Genomic DNA, 20,207 nt, shown 5'->3' with positions numbered 1-20,207 from the left:
TTTATAACAGATGCATTTCCCTCCGATTATTCATTGTTCAGTTTCTTTACTATAGTTAATAAACATTTCTGTAGATATATTAATGCCTGCATGGAATTTTATTATATAATATGCTGGGAAGTTTACCTTCTGCGTTGTCCATAATGTTCCATTAGCTGTTCCAATACAAATATCATCACCTGAATAGTTAATGGACACTACCTGTGAAGATAACATTATTAACAAACTTTTATAATCGACTTAAATATTTATTTGCTTCACTTGAACTGAAAGATAATTTGAATCAACCTTGATCTTAAAATTTCAAAGCAAAAATATGAATTAAAAAGTAACAAAATAATCTAAATTTATCATGTATTGCATTACTTGCCCCTAAACTAGTTAGCTGCTCAGTTCTTTGAATGCTGTTGCTTTTATTCCCTCAAAGGCAATCAAATTACATGTAGAACCATAGAACATTACAGCACAGAAACAGGCCTTTTGGCCCTTCTTGGCTGTGCCAAATCATTTTTCTGCATAGTCCCACTGACCTGCACCTGGGCCATATCCCTCCAAACCCCTCTCATCCAAGTTTTTCTTAAATGTCAAAAGTGAGCCCGCATTCACCACTTCATCTGGCAGCTCAATCCACACTCCCACCACTCTCTGCGTGAAGAAGCCCCCCCCACCAATGTTCCCTTTAAACTTTTCCCCCTTCACCCTTAACCCATGACCTCAGGTTTTTTCTCTCCCCTGGCCTCAGTGGAAAAAGCCTGCTTGCATTCACTCTATGTATACCCATCATAATTTTACACACCTCTATCAAATTACCCCTCATTCTCCTACACTCCAGGGAATAAAGTCCTAACCTATTCAATCTTTCTCTGTAACTCAGTTTCTCAAGTCCTGGCAACATCCTTGTAAACCTTCTCTGCACTTTCAACCTTATTAATATCCTTCCTGTAATTAGGTGATCAAAACTGCACACAATACTCCAAATTCGGTCTCATCAATGTCTTATACAACCTCACCATTACATTCCAACTCTTATACTCAATACTTTGATTTATAAAGGCCAATGTACCAAAAGCTCTCTTTACAACCCTATCTACTTGTGACACCACTTTTAGAGAATTATGTATCTGTACTCCCAGATCCCTCTGTTCTACTGCACTCCTCAGTGTCCTACCATTTACCTTGTATGTTCCACCTTGGTTTGACCTTCCAAAGTGCAATACCTCATACTTGTCCGCATTAAACTCCATCTGCCGTTTTTCAGCCCATTCCTTCAGCTGGTCCAAATCCCTCTGCAAGCTTTGAAAACCTTCCTCACTGTCCACTACACCTCCAATCTTTGTATCATCAGCAAATTTGTCATTTTTGTCAGCATTAAAATCATGAAGCTGTTTAAATCTTCCTTCTCATTAAAAGGACAGGTGAATTGAAAAAATACATCCTTATTTTAAAGTGGATAATTCTGGCCATTACAGCTGGTTGCATTATCTTTGATGGCCAAACTTTCTGGGAAAATAACAACCAACAATTTAACAAAAAAAAGGGAAAAATAACATTTTTTATTCATAGTAAAGACACCAATTCAATTGAACCATGCTAATTCAATTGAAGCAACTTACTATATTGAAATATTACAAAAACTTACAGAAACTTATTAATCACAAAATAAAGAGGATCCAAAGTAAAATTTCAAAGGATGAAATTGGACATTTTACTCACTCAAGTTCCAGAGATCAGCCATTAGCATTTAAAAATTACTCGTTTTTATGAATACTAATAAAATTATTTTATTATGCTTTAATGCAACAAGGTACAAATCTGATGAAACCTACTCCAGAGATGATTAAGCAATCATGCCTTTAGCATATAATAATGTGTTATTAGCATCACTGCAATATATTGCTTTAGATATTTCTGGCTCAATTTATTAAATACTGCTATATATGATCCTAAACTTACTGGCATATCGAGTCGTATATCCAGACCATCACCTAGTTTATTGATGACAGATGAGTAACCTGATGTGAAGAGTGTATGATCACCTGCAAATTGGGCAAAAAACTCATTGTGGTCCCAGGAACGAGCAGACACCTGCAGTACAAAATAAAAATAATTATAAGTAGAAAGGTAGTAGCACGTCTAACTGCATCTTAATGAAAGTGATAATGTAGCTCTAGTATCAATGCCTTCTAACCTTTGACAGGTAAGCAAATAATCTCAACTCTCTCCCTGCTTAATCCTCAATGCAACGAGTGTCATGATCAATTAAACTGCATTAAGGTCTTCAAAAATACATGTCACAGAAACCTTAAAAGACGGCTTGTAACTTAATGAAGTCTTTTGCAAACTGATAATTGCTCCAAGCAACTAACCCAGCAGGATGAAAAGCCTGTTTGTATGAATCTCATATCTTTTTCTATTATATTTATTCAGCCAAAGACATGAAGCTCTGCTCCAAATAATGAGCAGACATCCCATGCCCTCCACCTCTTCAATAACTTTCAGTTCCCCGGTCCCAACCGCTTCATTTTCACCATGGATGTCCAATCCTTATACACTTCAATTCCCCATCAAGAAGGCCTCAAAGCCCTCCGCTACTTTCTGGACAATAGACCTCGCCAGTTCCCCAACACCACCACACTCCTCAGGTTGGCGGAACTGGTACTCACACTTAATAACTTCTCTTTCGGCTCCTCCCACTTTCTTCAGACCAAGGGTGTAGCTATGGGCACTCGCATGGGCGCCAGCTATGCCTGCCTCTTCGTGGGTTATATGGAACAGTCTATGCTCCAAATCTATACTGGTACTGCTCCCCAACTTTTCCTTTGATACATTGACGACTACATTGGTGCTGCTTCCTGCACCCATGCTGAGCTCGTCAATTTCACTGACTTTGCCTCTAACTTTCACCCAACCCTCAAATTCACTTGGTCCATCTCGGACATTTCTCTCCCCTTTCTCGATCTCTCGGTCTCCATCTCTGGAGATAGACTGTCCACTGACATCTTCTATAAACCCACTGACTCCCATAACTACCTTGATTATACCTCTCCCCACCCTGCCAAATGCAAAAACTCTATTCCCTATTCCCAGTTCCTCCGTCTCTGCCACATCTGTCCCAAGGATGAGGCTTTCCGTTCCAGGACATCCCAAATCCATCATCGATGATGCCCTCACCCGCATCTCCTCCATTTCCCGCACTTCGGCCCTCACCCCATCCTCCCTTTACCACAACAGGGACCGTGTTCCCCTTGTCCTCACCTATCACCCCACCAGCCTCCGGATCCAGCATATTATCCTCCGCAACTTCCGCCACCTTCAACAGGACCCCACCACTAAGGACATCTTTCCCTCTCTATCCCTCTCCATTTTTCGCAGGGATTGTTCCCTCCCCACAGATCTCCCACTGGCCACTTATCCCTGCAAGCATAAGTACTACACCTGTCCCTACACCTCCTCTCTTACCACCATTCAGGGCCCCAAACAGTCGTTCCAGGTGAGGCAACACTTCACTTCTGAGTCTGCTGGGGTAATCTATTGCATCCAGTGCTCCCAGTGCGGCCTACTCTACATCGGTGAGACCTGACGCAGATTGGGGGACCGCTTCACCTACGCTCTGTCCGCCACAACAGGCAGGATCTCCTGGTTGCCACTCACTTCAACTCTCCTTCACATTCCCATTCAGATATGTCCATACATGGCCTCCTCTACTGCCATGATGAGGCCAAATTTCGGATGGAGAACAACACCTCATATACCGTCTGGGTAGTCTCCAGCCCTTTGGTATGAACATGGAATTCTCCAACTTCCAGTAATTCCCTCCCTCTCCCTTCCCCCATCCCACTTTCACTCTGTCTCCTCTTCTAGCTGCCTATCACCTCTCTCATGATTCTGCCTTCTTCTGCAACCCACAGTGCTTTCCCCTTAGATTCCTTCTTCACCTCTCCAGCCTATCCCCTTCCCTGCTTCCCCTCCCCCACCCCTTGATCTTTCCTCTCATTGGTTTTTCACCGGGCACGTTCCACCCTCCCCCCACCTTCTTTATAGGGCCCCTGCCCCCTCTTTCTTTAGTCCTGACAAAGGGTCTTGGCCCGAAACGTTGACCGCTCCTTTCAACGGATGCTGCCTGACCTGCTGAGTTCATCCAGCTTTTTTGTACATCTTGATGAACAAATTATCTCCTGGCACAGTGCTGGTAACTGAAATTATAGAAGGGAGACGTAGCCTGCAGCTGAGGGCGGTATACAGTTCTGTAATTCCAAATGTTACCAGATTTAGTCTTGTCCAATACCAAAAAAAACTTCGACCTTTTCTAGACTTAATGCTTCTGCTCCTCTTTTCTAACTACTGTCAATGGTCAAATATTTTATTATCACTATAAATATATTATTTATGCGTCACATTCAATAGTGCAAATAAGATTTAAGCAAACCAGCCACCATTACCAAAGTAGATCCAACTCTCCATAATGCCAATATTCTCAAGAATTATCCACTTGCTCTCAGGGTTAACATTCCTTCCTCCTAAATATATCAATATTTTCAATTATCACTGCAAATACTAACACCACATGCATACAACTTGTTTGCTGGTCAATCTAACAATTCTCCTAATATCTAGTTAGCACAAATTAATCTTCCAGTTTCAAAGGCAACATGATATTGATATCAGTTTTCATGTCACATAACAAAGCAATATTTTCACTAAGATCAATATTATCTAATACAAATCATATTTTGACAATATTTTGAATATTTGTAATAGTCAGTTTCTTACCTGTTGCAAATTACTCCCACAGGCATATTCCAGATTGCCAAGATGAAACTGTAGCACTTTGGCTTCTAATTCACTGAAATGAACACCAGATTCCTGACTGAAAGTTTTGTAGATCTCTTCAATCTTTTCTGCATGCAGAAAACTTGCCGTTAGTCACAACACATCTCTTAATCTTTGAAGAGGCTAATATGGAATAAAGAAATAAGCCATTTCCAGAGACCAGAGCAGTCCACTGACAACCAAAGGAATACTTGTTTCTTTTTACCCCCAAAGTCTGAAAACAAGGAAGCTCAAAACTTTCCATTCAGCTTGGAGAACATGACTTAAAAACATCAACCACTTACGCTTGGCAACAACTGACCAGGAATTCATACCAATGTGTTGAATGATTGAACCTAAGCATTATCATTGGACCAATGATGTGTTGAGTGAAAAAAGAAGCAAGTGCTCAGACAATGTTTGTCAATCAAGTTTCCTGTTTTGACATGAGAGAAGGGAAAATATGTTGGTACAAACATTCATTGTTGGGGCAGGTGTCGCTTGTGTTTCACAAAAAAAGACACTGATGGAGATATTACCCATTTTTTTAAGCCTCTAGTTCAGAAAGCAATAATCATCCTCCCAATATGCAGACACCTTAACATAATTAAAATGATACAGCACTATTAGTGGCAGGAGATGCAGAATGCGGTTACCTTAACAAGGCCTGTCACAAGAATTTATATTCTGGAAGACAGAGGTCAAGAAATCAGCACAGATATAGGACTTCAATGGCAAATATTCAATAAATACAAGAGGAGGGTATGTTCCCTACCCTCCTAATCTGTTGTTCTGAAGAATGTACTTATTATGCACATGCAAAAGCTTGAGTAATTTTATTTTCATTGCAAAAATCTTGAGAAAACAACTATTTCTGTGTTTCTGCAAAATAAAGTGATCATAACCATGTCGGCAGAAAATGTTAGAAATAACTTGTTTTAAGTTTTTAGTATCTACATGATTTTGCATTTGGATTATGAAGCCAGTGAGAAAGAATTCCATCTTTAATGAAAGAAGACAGGATGGAACAGCTGAATAGGCCAAGTTCTCAGGTATGCGAGTGAAAAATGTTCAGCTTTCTATAAGTATGGAGAATAATTTTATGTAAATGTATGCAACTAAGGGCTGAGATACAAATGCCAGCAACAAAAGATGAAGGCATATTATTTCACTTCATGAGCTCTTGTAGTTATTATTTTCTGGGCTTCTCCATTTTTCATCCTTTACAGTACAAGCTAAAATTTGTCAAACTTATTAAGTGGTTATGTGAATTTAGTTTATAGATGACGTCAAAGCAAACAGCATGGCATAAAGGCATTCCTACTTAACTTTTCGGTAGTCCTTCCAAAAGCCAATATCAATAAATTCTTTCAATGCAAGTAACATAAAAGGAAATCCTACATGATGTAACCCACCTCCAAGCGGAACATCCTGAAATTGCTTCTTGTCCTTCCTCCACTCTGCCACAACATCCAGCATGGCATTGAAATGAAAGTCAATGGACTTGTCAATGGAAGGGTCAACCACATTTCCACCTTCTTCTATCAGGTCACATCTATCTCCCAGTTTGTGCATCTTGCTTCCAAGCTGCATAAAAATAATTTCAAAAGAACTGAACAATATTTATGCAGAATTGCTTTATTTTGCAATCCAATAATTAATATTTCTGCTCACATGATAAATGATGTAACAGTCATCTACAACAATATAACAGCATTAAATAACTTTTATAGGCAATAATGCAATTCATTGCTATTGCAAACTGCTTTGCCAACATACGCAATTGCGCACAGTTTCTTTGTCTGCCCATGGATCAATGACAAGATAACACAGATTGGTGGGGGAGCGCAGGGCATGGTGGGGAGAGGAGCAGGAGGTGAAAGGCAGGGGAGTACAGGAGAAGAGGAGGAAAAGAAGAAATGAAACTATACTACCTCCTCAAAACAGCCAACATCACAACTTTGGAGGGGAAAGGTAAAGGAGGGGAAGGGGTTAAAATAAGGTCTCTTGTTTGACTGTTAACTTACAAGTAGTAAAAAAAATACTAAACTAGCACACAGTTGATTAGTTTCTTTCAGAAAGGGCAGAATGAGGTACCATTCTCAGAATCAAGTTTATTATCACTGGCATGTGACATGAAATTTGTTAACTTGGCAGCAGCAGTTCAATGCAGTACATAATCTAGCAGAGAGAGAGAAAATAATAATAATAAATAAAGTAAATTAATTATGTATATTGAATAGAGTATTAAAAATGTGCAAAAACAGAAATACTGTATATTTTTAAAAAGTGAGGTAGAGTCCAAAGCTTCAAAGTCCATTTAGGAAACGGATGGCAGAGGGGAAGAAGCTGTTCCTGAATCGCTGAGTGTGTGCCTTGAGGCTTCTGTATCTCCCACCTGATGGTAACAGTCAGAAAGGGGCATGCTCTGGGTAACAAAATTTCTGTAACAAAATTTCTGTAACAAAAATTGTTAAAACTACATTTCAAAATAAACAAAGTACATTAACAACTACTAAAAACCAATATAATGATAGGGAAAGGTTAACAGTAAAGGAAATCAAGAATTGTATCCTATTACAATAAACCTTCACTTTATATTGACAAAGTGAAGGCTTGTTGTAATGATAAAAAAAATTTGAAATTGTATACATTTCGCACATAAATAAATGCAGTCTCAATATGCTGTAAGTTAGAAACCCACTTGCTCACACATTAGTGCTATGGGATTGTTAATGCAGCCATTAACAATTTGTGCTCCTTTTCCCACTGTCACACCAAGAGAATGGTCATCCCACACACGTCCACCAATCCGATCTCTGGCTTCAAGCACCATCACCTGAAGTAAAGTGAAAAGAAAGGAGGAAAAATACATATTAAAGAAATGAAAGATCATTGACCACTTGATATTTTCAAATACCAAATACTAGTGGTCATTTGTCAGAAGTCTGAAAATTTCATTCAAGATCTCTTAACTCTAATTATTAGCTGGCTAATCAACTCAACTTAGCAACTATAAAATGAATGCAGACTGAGCAAAAGTTGTTCAAAAGTAGATGACCGTAAAAATGCCATGCATCTTATTCTCCGCAATCTGCTATGATTTTAGTACCCAATCACTAAACAATATTTCAAGAAATAGAAAAACACCTTTACTGAAACAATTGTTAAAAGGAATTAACTCTTGTAAAATATTTTCTCCCAGGTAGCTACCAAACTTGACGATGAAATTTCTACATAACTGGCTTAATAATCAAGGCTGACGCCTTTGCAACATTTCTAAGGCTAGGTGTTAAAAAGAAATTTGAAAGCAATGATAAGGCAAAGTGATATTAGTTTCAATATTGTTATGCCCTCGGCCCCCTCCTTTGTGAGAATCGCAAGAGCCCTAGTCAAGGGGGGATCAACTGACCCAAGAGAGAAAGAGATGTGCTGAATAGACACAGGAAATGGGAGAGAGAGAGAGAGACGTGCGGAAGACCACGTTCTCCCGAGAAGCAGAATAAAGGCGACATTGACTATTGTCTCATGGCGACCACGTGAAAAGCCCTCGGGCAAAGTGGGCTGGTTGAGAGAGAGATCGCATCACCTGCAACCTGATTGACACCTGCGATCCCGTGAAGAAGTATAAAGGAGGGTCTGAGTGGGGGACAACCCTCAGACGCACCCAGGAGACACCAAGGAAGCACGATACCGATTCCCGTGGGAGCGGGAAGACATTTTGAAGGAAGCCATGTGCGTTAGATTCCAAATTTTGAATCTGTGGCTAGAACCAACGGAAGACTGCTTTTAACTAACAACGGGGAAGCCTTCTCCCCTGATTCCAAGGATTTGCTCTGTAAAGACAACGGGCAAGTGTTTATCCTTTCTAAACCATCTCTCTCTCTCTACAACGTGAAAACCCCAGCGGTTCCCAAAAGGGAAAAGCCTGCAAACTTCTGAGTGACTCTTTATATTTCAATTGGACTCAATATTACCCCTAGACAACTATAGAGCTTATTTCTGATTGATTATTGTTACACCGGTGTTTTGGATTGAGTTTTGACGATGTATATGATCTGAATGTTTTGTATTAACCATACGTTTGTGCCCTTTTTTTTGAATAAAACGTTTGAAAATAGTAGCATCCGACTCAGCTGATCCCGCTATCTTTGCTGGTAAGTTACCTGGTTACGGGGTTACGTAACAATATCCAGCCTCAGAAATACAGCAAAGTTAGCAACATAACCACCATAACACATCTTTTGAAAAAAGTAGTGCAGAAATACACCTTTTTTGCCAAGAGAATAGCACTCTGAATATTTCATGAGGATAAAGTATGAGTCACAGACCTACATGCATCCCCAAAGTTCTGGGTTTGAAGCCATTACCAGCAACTGTCTCTCACTCAGTAATAAATGATTAAGCTGCACTAATATTGCAGAAGAAAATTAGTTTGAGTTCCCATTCATTGTTTTAATCAACAAACACACAGAAAATGCTGATGGAACGCAGCAGGCCAGGCAGCATCTATAGGGAGAAGCGCTGTCAATGTTTCAAGCCAAGATCCTTTGTCCTGGCCTGCTGCATTCCACCAGCATTTTGTGTGTGTTGCTTGAATTTCCAGCATCTGCAGATTTCCTCGTGTTCGCATAGTTTTAATCAGAAGTTTTTGTTTATGACTCCTAAAGAGAAAAGGCTTACAATCAAATAATAACATTTGGCACCTTTTGTCCACCGAAGTATCTGCTGAGTGGTAGTGCATCTCAGTTCTTTAGTTACAGTGGTAAATAATTATTATGAATAATAGATCTGAAACATTCTCTCCTGTTTCTCTCTCCATAAATGTTGCCTGACCTGCTGACTATTTCAAATATCTTATGTTTCTATTTCAAACTATTAACATCTATTACTTTACCTTACGGGGAAGACTTTGGGAGTTCTTAGCAACAAGCAAATATTTCCCTGTTTTTCATGAAAATACACTATATAGAGCCACTATTGTTGCCATAGATGGAAAGAGAGAGATGCATCCTTCCCTTCTGTTTGTTTAGTTATGATTCTTCCTTAATAGGTGAGAAAGCAATCTTTCAGAAATTCCCAATACATAGTCTGAACAAATGTACACTGACCATTTTAGAAACTTTTGCAAAATGCTGTCAAGTAACTGGTAAATCCTAATAATACAGTAATAGACATAGTTTTCCATCAGTTGCTAGTACCCCAGCTGTTTCAAGCCTGCCATGTAGCCCTGATCACTGCAACCCGACCTTGCTACAACAGTTTAACGCAGTCTTTGCCAGGCTCAGGGTTCTCTGAACTCTCTTGCAGGTATTATTCTCCACCCTTTCCCTATTTCAAGTCTACCTACTACCATCTAGAGCCCTAACCTTCATCTCACATGTGTCCAGCCATTTAATGCACCCAGTCCTCTATGGTCCAATCACCCTTCCAATTTCCAAGCCTTGTGGCTACAGCCTAGTGCTGGAGTCCTAAGATCTCAAATTTAGCTGATGATCCTGGCTCAACCTGGTACACAACCAATAGAATCAAATTGGTCAATTAGATCCTGTTCTAAGATGAGTAGTACCTAGTTCAAGTTTACTCACTTGGCATTCAGTAGTAAAATGTATTTGACATCGGTTTATATGGAGAAGCCAGCGAGTGGTAGTAGATGGCTGCCTCTCTGACTGGAGGCCTGTGGCTAGTGGCCTGCTAGAGGAAATGATGCTGGGTCCATTGTTATTTGTCATCTATATCAATGATGTGGATGATAATTTGGTAAACTAGATCAGCAAATTTGCAAATGACACCAAAACTGGGGATGTAGTGGACAGCGTGGAGGCTATCAAAGCTTGCAGCGGGATCTGAATCAGTTGGAAAAATGGACTGAAAAATGGCCAATGGAATTTAATGCAGACAAACGTAAGATGTTGCACTTTGGGAGGTCAAATCAGAATAGGACTTGCACAGTGAACAGCAAGGCACTGTGAAGTACTGTAGAACAAATGGATCTGGGAATACAGATTTATAATTCCTTGAAAGAGACAACACAAGTAGATAGGGTCTTAAGCAGAATTTTTGGCACATTAGCCTTCATAAATCAAAGTATTGAGTTCAAGTTGGTGAGGCCTAATTTGGTGTATCTTGTGCAGTCTTGGTCATCAATCTATCAATAAGATTGAAAATTTACAAGGGTGTTGCTGGACTTAAGGACCTGAGTTATAGAGAAAGGTTGAATAGGTTAGGACCTCCTTCCCTGGAGTGTAGGAAAATAAGGGGAGAAGACGACAAATTGTAAGTGGTATAGACAGAGTAAATGCAAGCAGGCTTTTTTCGTTGAGGTTGGGCAGGACTAGAATTAGTCATAGGTTAAGGGTGAAAGGCAAAATATTTAAGGGAAACCTAGGGGCAACTTCTTCAGAGGATGATGCAAGTGTGGAAATGACTGTCAGCAAAAGTGCTGGATATGGGTTTAATTTCAACATTTAAGAGAAATTTGGATAAGGACATGGGTGGAGAGGGATAGGGAGGGCCATGATCCAGGTGTGGATCAAGGGCACTAAGATAATGGTTTGGCATGGAACTGATGGGCCAACTGGTCTGCTTTATGCTGTAGTACTCTAGGATTCTACTCAGACATGACAACAACTTTCAGCTTGGTAAATCTTACCAAGATATGGAAACTTGTATCTAGTTTGAAAGACTAGCTAATCATTATTCTGCCAACCACACTCATAGAGTCATATCTTCCAGACAACATGACAGTCCCTGGCTATATCCCACCCCAACAGAAATACCAGAGTGAGGTAACTTGGCATAAAGTCAGAACAAAGCATCCCTGGGAATGAAACAGAATCTCAATTAAGTCCAAAAACATCACATGAAACAGTTGATTACCACACACTAATTTATCCTTAATTGTCAAATGAAAACAGAGATAAGAACAGCATTTTGGATGGAGATGTGAAAATTAATTGCTAAAGGTATTGACCAACCAGATGAAGTTATAAAGCATGTAACAACTGTTATGAAACCAGTAACTGGTTTCACTTACCAGCAAAGATAGATATGTCAGTTGAAGTCCAATGGTACTATTTTCAAAAGTTTTATTAATAAAGGGGCACAAAAATTAAGGTTAATACAAACATTCAGATAACATGCGTCAATACTCAATCTAAAACGCAGGTACTTTAATAATCACTCAGAAATAAGCTCTTTCGTTGTCTAGGGTATAATACTGAGTCCAATTGGAAATATAAAGAGTCACTCTGAAGTCTGCAGGCTTTTCCCTTTTGGTTTCACGTGTTGGAGAGAGAGAGAGAGATAAACGGAAAAACTTGCCCAAAACATCCATGGAATCAGGGGAGCGATCTTCCCCGTTGTTAGTTAAAAGCGATCTTCCGTTGGTTCCAGCCACAAACCCCGCATTCGGAATTTAACGCACGTGGCTTACTTCAAAATGGCTTCCCGTTCCCACGGGAAGCGGTATCGTGCTTCTTGGTGTCTCCTTGGTGCGTCTGAGGGTCGTCCTCTTTCAGACCCTTCTTTATACTGCCTCACGGGATCTCAGGTGTCAATCAGGTTGCAGGTGATGCAATCTCTCTCTCAACCAGCCCACTTTGCCCGAGGGCTTTACAATGTCCCTGCGAGTTGGCACGTCTGCAGTTCCCAGGTGTCTCCTGAGAACAATGCCACAGTCGCCAGCTTTTGTCCCAGTGGAATGCGGTATCCAGCACGTCGCTGTCTTTCCATTTCCTGTGTCCATTCGGCATGCTCTCTCTCTCTCTTGCTCTCTCTCTCTCGGGTCATTGACCCCCCTTTCACTAGGGCTCTTGCAATTCTCACAAAGGAGGGGGCTGGTATCATAACACAACCAAACTGAGTCTGTGGCAGATGGTTGTGAACCAACAAGGACAGTACCAAAAGGAACAGGCATCTCAGCCTTTGTGGATATAAAGTTATCTGCACAAGGCAAACATCCTACATTACGTTACAAGCATTATCATCATGTTAAAAAGGAAAGACAAACAAATCTGGAAGTTCAGTACTGGGCATTCATGTTTTATTCAGCATATCCCTCACTATTCTACAGTCAGACCACAGGACCAATTGAGATGCACTGAAGAGTTCAAAGTGGATGTCAGGAAAAGTGTTAAGTTTGTGTAGAAATGAGGTTCCAAACTGACGAATCTGCAATATGGGACATGTGTGCTAACTACTGAAAGCAACATGCTTGCTTTGAAATGTCTATTTTCAAGATATAGTTCAGCAGATTTTGTATAGTCCCGTAATTTTTTTCTGTATCCATTGCTCTCAGGTGATTTATAAACAAATTGAACTGGCTGAGGATTGGCTTCTGCAATGGTAGTTTTCACAAGTTGGCTGCAATAGATCATCAATGTAATAATTCTAGGTGAAGGCAATTGAAAATAGCTTGCTTTTTGAAACAATTTCAATTTTCATCCTGAGTGCAGCATCCAAAACCACTGGCGACCAAAACTGGCAGGATTGCAGAATTTTATTTAGTAACTGTGAGACTACTTAGTTATGCCTGCTCCATGTTGTTTTTGTTCTTTGTATGGATGAAGTCCTATGTTGTCACTTCATGCTTAATTGGTGTTGCTCTCAGCATCAAATTTCACTCAACTATATTTCAGTGAAGGTCAACAACTATTTTGAGGAAGGTGGACTGCGTTAAGGGATGCAATTCCAAAACTTAGGATGTTGCAAGATGAAAGCAGCACTAAAGATGCAGCAATTAAATTCAGAAATGGCAAACATGCAGGAGCAAGAGAAATATTATCAAAGAATGCTACAGAACCAGTGAAGATTTCAGAGATAAAAAAGGGACTTAAGCCAGACCTCTGAGGCAGGCAACAACAAGATTTCACATGCACTGATTTTCTTTTCAACACTACTTAGTTTAATTAACACAAATTAGGTCTATTTCATTAATATGATTATGCCAGTCAGTAGAATAAGGTGTTTGTGCTCAAAATCTAGGTGAGATTTTAAAAAGCTGTCTTACCTTAATTCCAAAATTCTGTAGTTGCCGTGCAGCTGCTAAGCCTGCAGCACCAGCACCAACAACAATAACATTTTTCTGCAGAAAAGAAAAACATAAAGATCTTAACTGACAATCAGCTGTATATTCTTTGTTAACTTTGAATACCTAAAGTCAAATTGAACATATTCTCTCAGTAAGATCGCATCCAGAGTAAACCATAACTCTAAACAGCAAATAATTCTTTAAATGGTATTTGACCTTTGTTTTCATCAGTAATAAAAAAAATCAACTCAGAATACAACTATTTTCCTAAAATCCCTAAGCTTAAGTTTTTTAAAAAACCTATATGAAGACCAAAGAAAAGAAGTAAACAGTCTAACCTTATGATAACAGCTGGGCAGGAGAGGATGGTCAGGACTAATTGTCAGGACCCCAGTATTAACTAAGCCCTTTCTTGTAACAAAGTGTAAAATCTTCTCCACTTCTATTACACAGCGAATACGAACAAGTCCTCGAACAACTATGTGGTTTGCACATTTTTGAGGGGTGAGAACCTCCTGCAAATGAAAGGCAAAAGGAAAGGAAATAATATTGCAACATGATTAAACAGCTGGAGTAAGCCACTCAATCTATCGCTCAAATTGTTTCATTAACAGCTCTTTTGAATTTCAGTTTCTAGCCATTTATCTGGATCCTTTCATATTAGTGCTTACTTCTCAACTTCTCATTAAGCATGTATCATTCATAACAGTTGTAAACTTCAATATAGCATTATTAATCCTGTAAAGCTTTCAGTACGAAATATAAATAAGCAATGTACAAGTGCTGCAGTAAAGGTTAAACTAATATACAATTATTTCCACAATCATTGACTGGAAATCATAAAAGGCATCCCAAAATCATTTTATATACTTAGACAGCTAATATGCAAAGAATAGATCTGACACCAAAGGGAACATGATAACACAATCATATTTAAGACAAATCTGTAACTTAGACATACAAGGAGCACTACTCTTCAATTTTAAGGGACACATTTAACAATGAGATGTGTTCTAAAGAATAGAGGCTCAATAAAATCAAACCCACACCACCACCTCAATGGATATCATTTGGTCAAGAAAATTGGGGGAAATAAAAACAAGTGGCAAAATGATGATCATCATTAGTCAGTGAATGCTGGATATTTTTGCTGAATAACTCAATGGAGTATAAACACAGAAAAGGCTAGGGGGATGGGCAAGCAGGTAATGTCTGTAGAGAGAGAAACAAGAGTTAATGCTTCAGGTTATTGAGCATTCACCAGAGCTTAAAAATTGGTGGGAAAGTGCATATAGAGAACAAAGGGAATGCGATAGGATGGAGCCTAATGTTGTGTAGGTGCCACCTACAAGAGGAAAATGAATACGTTCCTTATACCTGATCTGCCTGAGGTTGTATGAATAAAGGAAGAAGGATGAGAGCAGTTCGAGAACAAAAAATACATGTGGAACTGTGTGATGCAGAAATTTGAGATAAAAAAGAAAGCTGGAAATACTCGGGAAATACTTAGATTATCAAGTAGCATCTGTGGACAGTGGAAAAAAGAGTTAATGCTGCAGGTAGATTATCTGGCAAAATAAAAACACAAAAATGCTGGAAAACATGCCTGAAGTTGAGCCATGTCCGCACAGAGAAAAAGAGTTAACATTTCAGGTTAAAGACTCTGTTAGTAGTTTCTGTTTAATTTATTTATAACATCAGCATTTGCTTTTCAAGACAATGCAGTACCAATTTTAAAAAGAATGAAAAAAAGGTTCAACTTTGCTGTTTAGTCTATCACCAAATCAGAGCACAGCATCATTGTCTTCATTAATCTGCATTAACAGGATTGCTGATTACTATCAACACAAGAAATCCTCAAGTAGCCCTCTCAGTTAACAATCAAGTGGGGACCAAGAGCAAACAAATTTATTCAATTCCAACTGCTTCCAAATACATATTAACCACGCTACATGTCATTATTAACCATTTCTCACATTTCTGATATCAAGCTGAGAGAACAAACGCAGACTGTGAAAACACACACAAATATTTGCAATTTATACAAACAGTATTTTAACACCAAATTGAAGATTGTTCTGCGGTGGTTCTGATGCCTTCAAAGACACTCTTAAATATAAATCATATGTTGAGTGAATCTACCAGCTACAGAACTTATTTCCTCTGTTCTAATCACACAACTTAACATTAACCAAAGAACAAAAAAAAGAACGTCAGATGCAGTGTTCTTTTAGGCTTGCATATTTACTTTGAAACACATGATGCAAACTGTACACAAATACACACTAATATTCTAAGAAAATACCAACCAGTCACACATGTGCATGTATGTATAGTATATACATACTATATACTTGTCCTTAAAGGCAGCCACAAAACAAAGAAACCCAATAGAACACATTAAAAAAGACTGTCAAACACCTAAAGTGCAGAAAAAGAAAACAAACGAGGCAAGCAATGAAAAGAAAGAAAATAACGTTCAGAACTGAAGTTCATGAAAGTGAGTCCACAGCCATGAAGCTAGTTATCACTGCAGCCAGACCAGGAGCCCATAGTTGCAAGCCTCAGTTCAGCGCAGAGACGAGTAAACTTTGCCAAGCAGCAAACTGAGCATTTGTCCCTGCCTCTTCTCCACCCCCGACACCCTGACCTTTTCAATCTGGCCTGGTGCTTATACTGGCCAAACCTTGGGTTGTTCCTCACTTTTGGACCCAGGCCCTACAGCTTTCTTATGCTCTTGAGCCTGGGCCTCACCCACCTCAATTCAGCCTCACCTCGGCACTGCTGTCTGAAATGCCTCCAAGTCCACTCCAGCAATGGCCACACATTGTATCATTCCCAGTTCTCAGGTCCACGCCCCAACCCCACTGCCATACCCACCACGCCGCAACTGTCCTGCACCTTCTAGACTTCAGTTCACACTGCAAAAATACTAAGTTGTACAGGTGATTTAACAGCTCAACTCCAAAAGTGAAGTTACCAGCTATCAATTGCAATAATTTTCAAAAAAGATTTGATTAATAAAGTAGCTAATTGTTTTGCCTGCTACCAGCAAGTCAGCACTGTGCCTCACCAATGCCATCTTAAACCAGTCAACATAACAAGTTCAGTTAATTACAGTTTATTTGCCTTGTGCATTAGTAATGTCATCTGTTTTTATTCTAGAAAGTCTTATATGCAAGCAGCCATCTGCATCACTAGTCAGAATCAGAGGGTAACAATTAGCCTTAAAATCCTCATATATCAAATGAAGTGAGTGTGAAATAAAGGCACAAAATAACATCTCCGAGTGTTGCAAATGTGAACAATCCTTTTCTGTTACAAGTACAAATAACATACAATATGACTGGAAGATAATGTGCCTCATATTCAATGGTTCTAAGACTCGTATATAGAATAACCTTGTGTAAAATCAAACTTATATAAGGGACCATACCTCAGAACATATGGGTAACATCAAGAAATAAGGGATTGAGTGAGAAAAGCAGAGAGAAAAGAATGAAATGAAGGGGTCAGTTGGTGCAAAATGAAATCTAACAATGTTATCAACACAAGGCTTACTTTGCAATTAATGCTCCAAAGAGCCAATATCAGATTTCGCAATGCTAAGTACATTGTAGGATCCCGGGAATATTCAGGGAATTCATATAGCTCATCGAGTTCCATCACATCTGGCCTCACACAAAGAGCCTTTCCACACTCATTGGGTTGATAGAAAGGTTGGAAGTAAGGACTCATTCCTGCAACTGACCACAACAGATTCAGTTAGTCCAAATTTATTGATCAGATACATGGGTAATTTAAGCAATTCTATTTCCCTAACTGCTGCTATGAATAAATCAGATTGAATACAGTTTGAATAGGATTTAAAATAATGAAGTTTCATAAGTAGATTCAAATTAGCATTTCCACTTTAACACTGTTCTCCATTATTTAACGAATGCAGTGCATTTTAATAAGATCATTCTATCAAAAATGTACATTAACATTTATTCATGCAATCAGTGTTAATTTTCAATCACATCCGATACAAACTTAAGGAATAACTGACCCCGATAACCTTTTCCCAATCCTACATAATCTAGCTATTTTACAATGCATGCTCATGCTTTGTCTTTTTCCCAGGTTCATTGTGGTTGCAATTTAACATCCAATCTAGTGTTCCCATTCTCTCTACATTATGTTTTCCTGTTTGTCTTCTTTCAATTGGCATGAAAACCAACTGTTAAGGTATAACCAGCCTAAGAAGTTCTTATTTTCATGAAAATGCCCAAATACTGCACCAGAAACTAACAGAATATGGCTCACACAAAGTCAAGATCTGTGAATAAAGATTAAGCTTATATTATCAAATTTTAATTTAATTAACAACTTACCAGGTGATTGAACATTGCTTTTGCTATGATCTGATGAATTCATCTTCAGACTGGAGTACTCATTGTGGTAACGGTTAGTATTGGCACAGGAGGGACTCATGCCCACACAGTCTGGATAGTAAGCACCAAGAAAGGGGGCAGCTGGGCTGTCCTTCAGTAGTGGAGGCACAATGAGCATTGAGTACCACTTGCTATCTTCAACTTCACCCACTCGCTGAAAAATAATATGATTTAAGAAAGTTATCTGAAAATTTGTTTGTGTGTAGGGCTGAATCAGTATTTATAAAGAAGCAATGGAGCCACAAGTAATCATTATTTGAAGTTCAAAGGCAATGACCATCAATTCAATTTAAAAATATTCATCATAACCTGGGCCCCTTCCTCCTTCCCTTTCTCCTATGGTCCACTCTCCTCTCCTATCAGATTCCTTCTTCAGTCCTTGACCTTTTCCACCCACCTGGCTTCATCTATCACCTTCCTGCTAGCCTCCTTCCCCTCCCCCCATCTTTTTTTATTCTGGCATCTTCCCACCTCCTTCCCAGTCCCGAAGAAGGGCTTCAGCCCGAAATGTTCACTGTTAATTCAGTTCCATAGATGCTGCCTGACCTACTGAGTTCCTCCACCATTTTTGTGTGAGTTGCTTTGAATTTCCAGCATCTGCAGACTTTCTCATGTTCCTCTTAACTTTTCCAATATTTATAATTAGAACTTATACTATCAATTCTGAGCAATTTAGTACAGAAAGTGACTGGAACTTCAAAAGAACTCAAGAAATTTGCATTACTCATGCTTTACTGACATTCATAATGATTCTTTGTTTCAATGGAATTGTAACTTTTTTCATGAGTTCTCTGCCATGCAACTTGCAAGGCAATTCAATCACATTACATTGACTTTCATACACATTACTGAAAAAGGCAAAGTTTCCCAAAGTACAGAACTACAATTTTATTTTTCAGGTTTAAATGCACCATTTTGGAAATTAAATCACACCTTATGTTTCAAAGTTCAAAGTACAAAGTATGTATACAGAATACAACTGAGATTTACAGGTATCCATCAAACAAAAAAAAACACCATGGAACACTTTCAAGAAAACATAATGCAATCAATATTCAGAAAGAGAATATATTGCGCAAATGAACAACACAGAGAATGTCAAGCATCAAACCAGGAGTTCAGCAGTATTCAGTGCTGTTCAAATCTGCACTACGCCACTAATCCACTGCTGGCCACAGGGCCATTCTTCATCAAAGTACCCCAGTCCGTATCAATTGCCCCAAACTGCTCAAAAAAAGCAAAAAAAAAGTAACCAGAATCCAGGACACATGCAACAAGATCTTCAAAGTCCCCCAAAACAAGACCACAGCCATGCTGATCAATCCTTGCAGTATGGAACCCAAGGCTCCTGCACTTCCCTCCAACAGCAAATAGCAAGAGGGAGAGAAAGACCAGTCAAACGCAAGCAGAGGCACCAAATACCCACCCATCCTCTGCTCTCATCCTCGACAACTTCAAACTTGTTCGATACTTCAGAGAGAACCAAAGGAATTGATTATGGGCTCTCTCCAGGCTACTAGGCCTCCAGGTTACACACTCTAGTCCAAACTCTCTCGGAGACAACAAAGCTCAGGTTGCTCAATCGGCCCCCAAAAGACACCATCAAAATGTAAATCACAGTTTCCAATCACACGCAGCTTAGTAGTAGAATCATATTTGAAAGAAATAAAAGTAGTTTTATGAATTGTCTGCAGGACATCGCCAACAGTTACGTTGTTTGCTGGTTCCTTCTTACTTGTGCAAAAATCAGTTTTTCCACATCAGACATGCACATAGTGATGATATTTCAAATGCAACATTCACTTAGAACAATCCGAGGAGAAATTAGGACATGTTGATACAAAGTGAGTCCTTTGTTGGATGCTTTACATTATGCTTTTTTTTTTAAAAATGAAGGCCTTCCCAGGAAATGAACTTCAGTAAGTTTGTTT

The 20,207-nt window shown here is 39.2% G+C and overlaps 1 protein-coding gene across 1 annotated transcript in view; it reads right to left on the bottom strand.

Moving 5' to 3' along the window:
• Positions 1-20,207, bottom strand: part of kdm1b (lysine demethylase 1B) — a 79,885-nt gene that overhangs the window by 27,780 nt on the left and 31,898 nt on the right. The window contains exons 8-16 of the mRNA XM_073024010.1: positions 18,217-18,430; positions 17,402-17,586; positions 14,179-14,355; positions 13,820-13,894; positions 7,514-7,648; positions 6,225-6,396; positions 4,771-4,898; positions 1,954-2,085; positions 127-201 (exon numbers count right to left, since the gene is read on the bottom strand). Coding sequence (XP_072880111.1) covers positions 127-201; positions 1,954-2,085; positions 4,771-4,898; positions 6,225-6,396; positions 7,514-7,648; positions 13,820-13,894; positions 14,179-14,355; positions 17,402-17,586; positions 18,217-18,430 — 1,293 coding nt within the window. The remainder of the gene's footprint in view (positions 1-126; positions 202-1,953; positions 2,086-4,770; positions 4,899-6,224; positions 6,397-7,513; positions 7,649-13,819; positions 13,895-14,178; positions 14,356-17,401; positions 17,587-18,216; positions 18,431-20,207) is intronic.

Source organism: Hemitrygon akajei, chromosome 20 (genome assembly GCF_048418815.1).
Source record: "Hemitrygon akajei chromosome 20, sHemAka1.3, whole genome shotgun sequence".
Classification (NCBI taxonomy): Eukaryota; Metazoa; Chordata; class Chondrichthyes; order Myliobatiformes; family Dasyatidae; genus Hemitrygon; species Hemitrygon akajei.
This window is presented reverse-complemented; position numbering and strand designations above follow the sequence as displayed.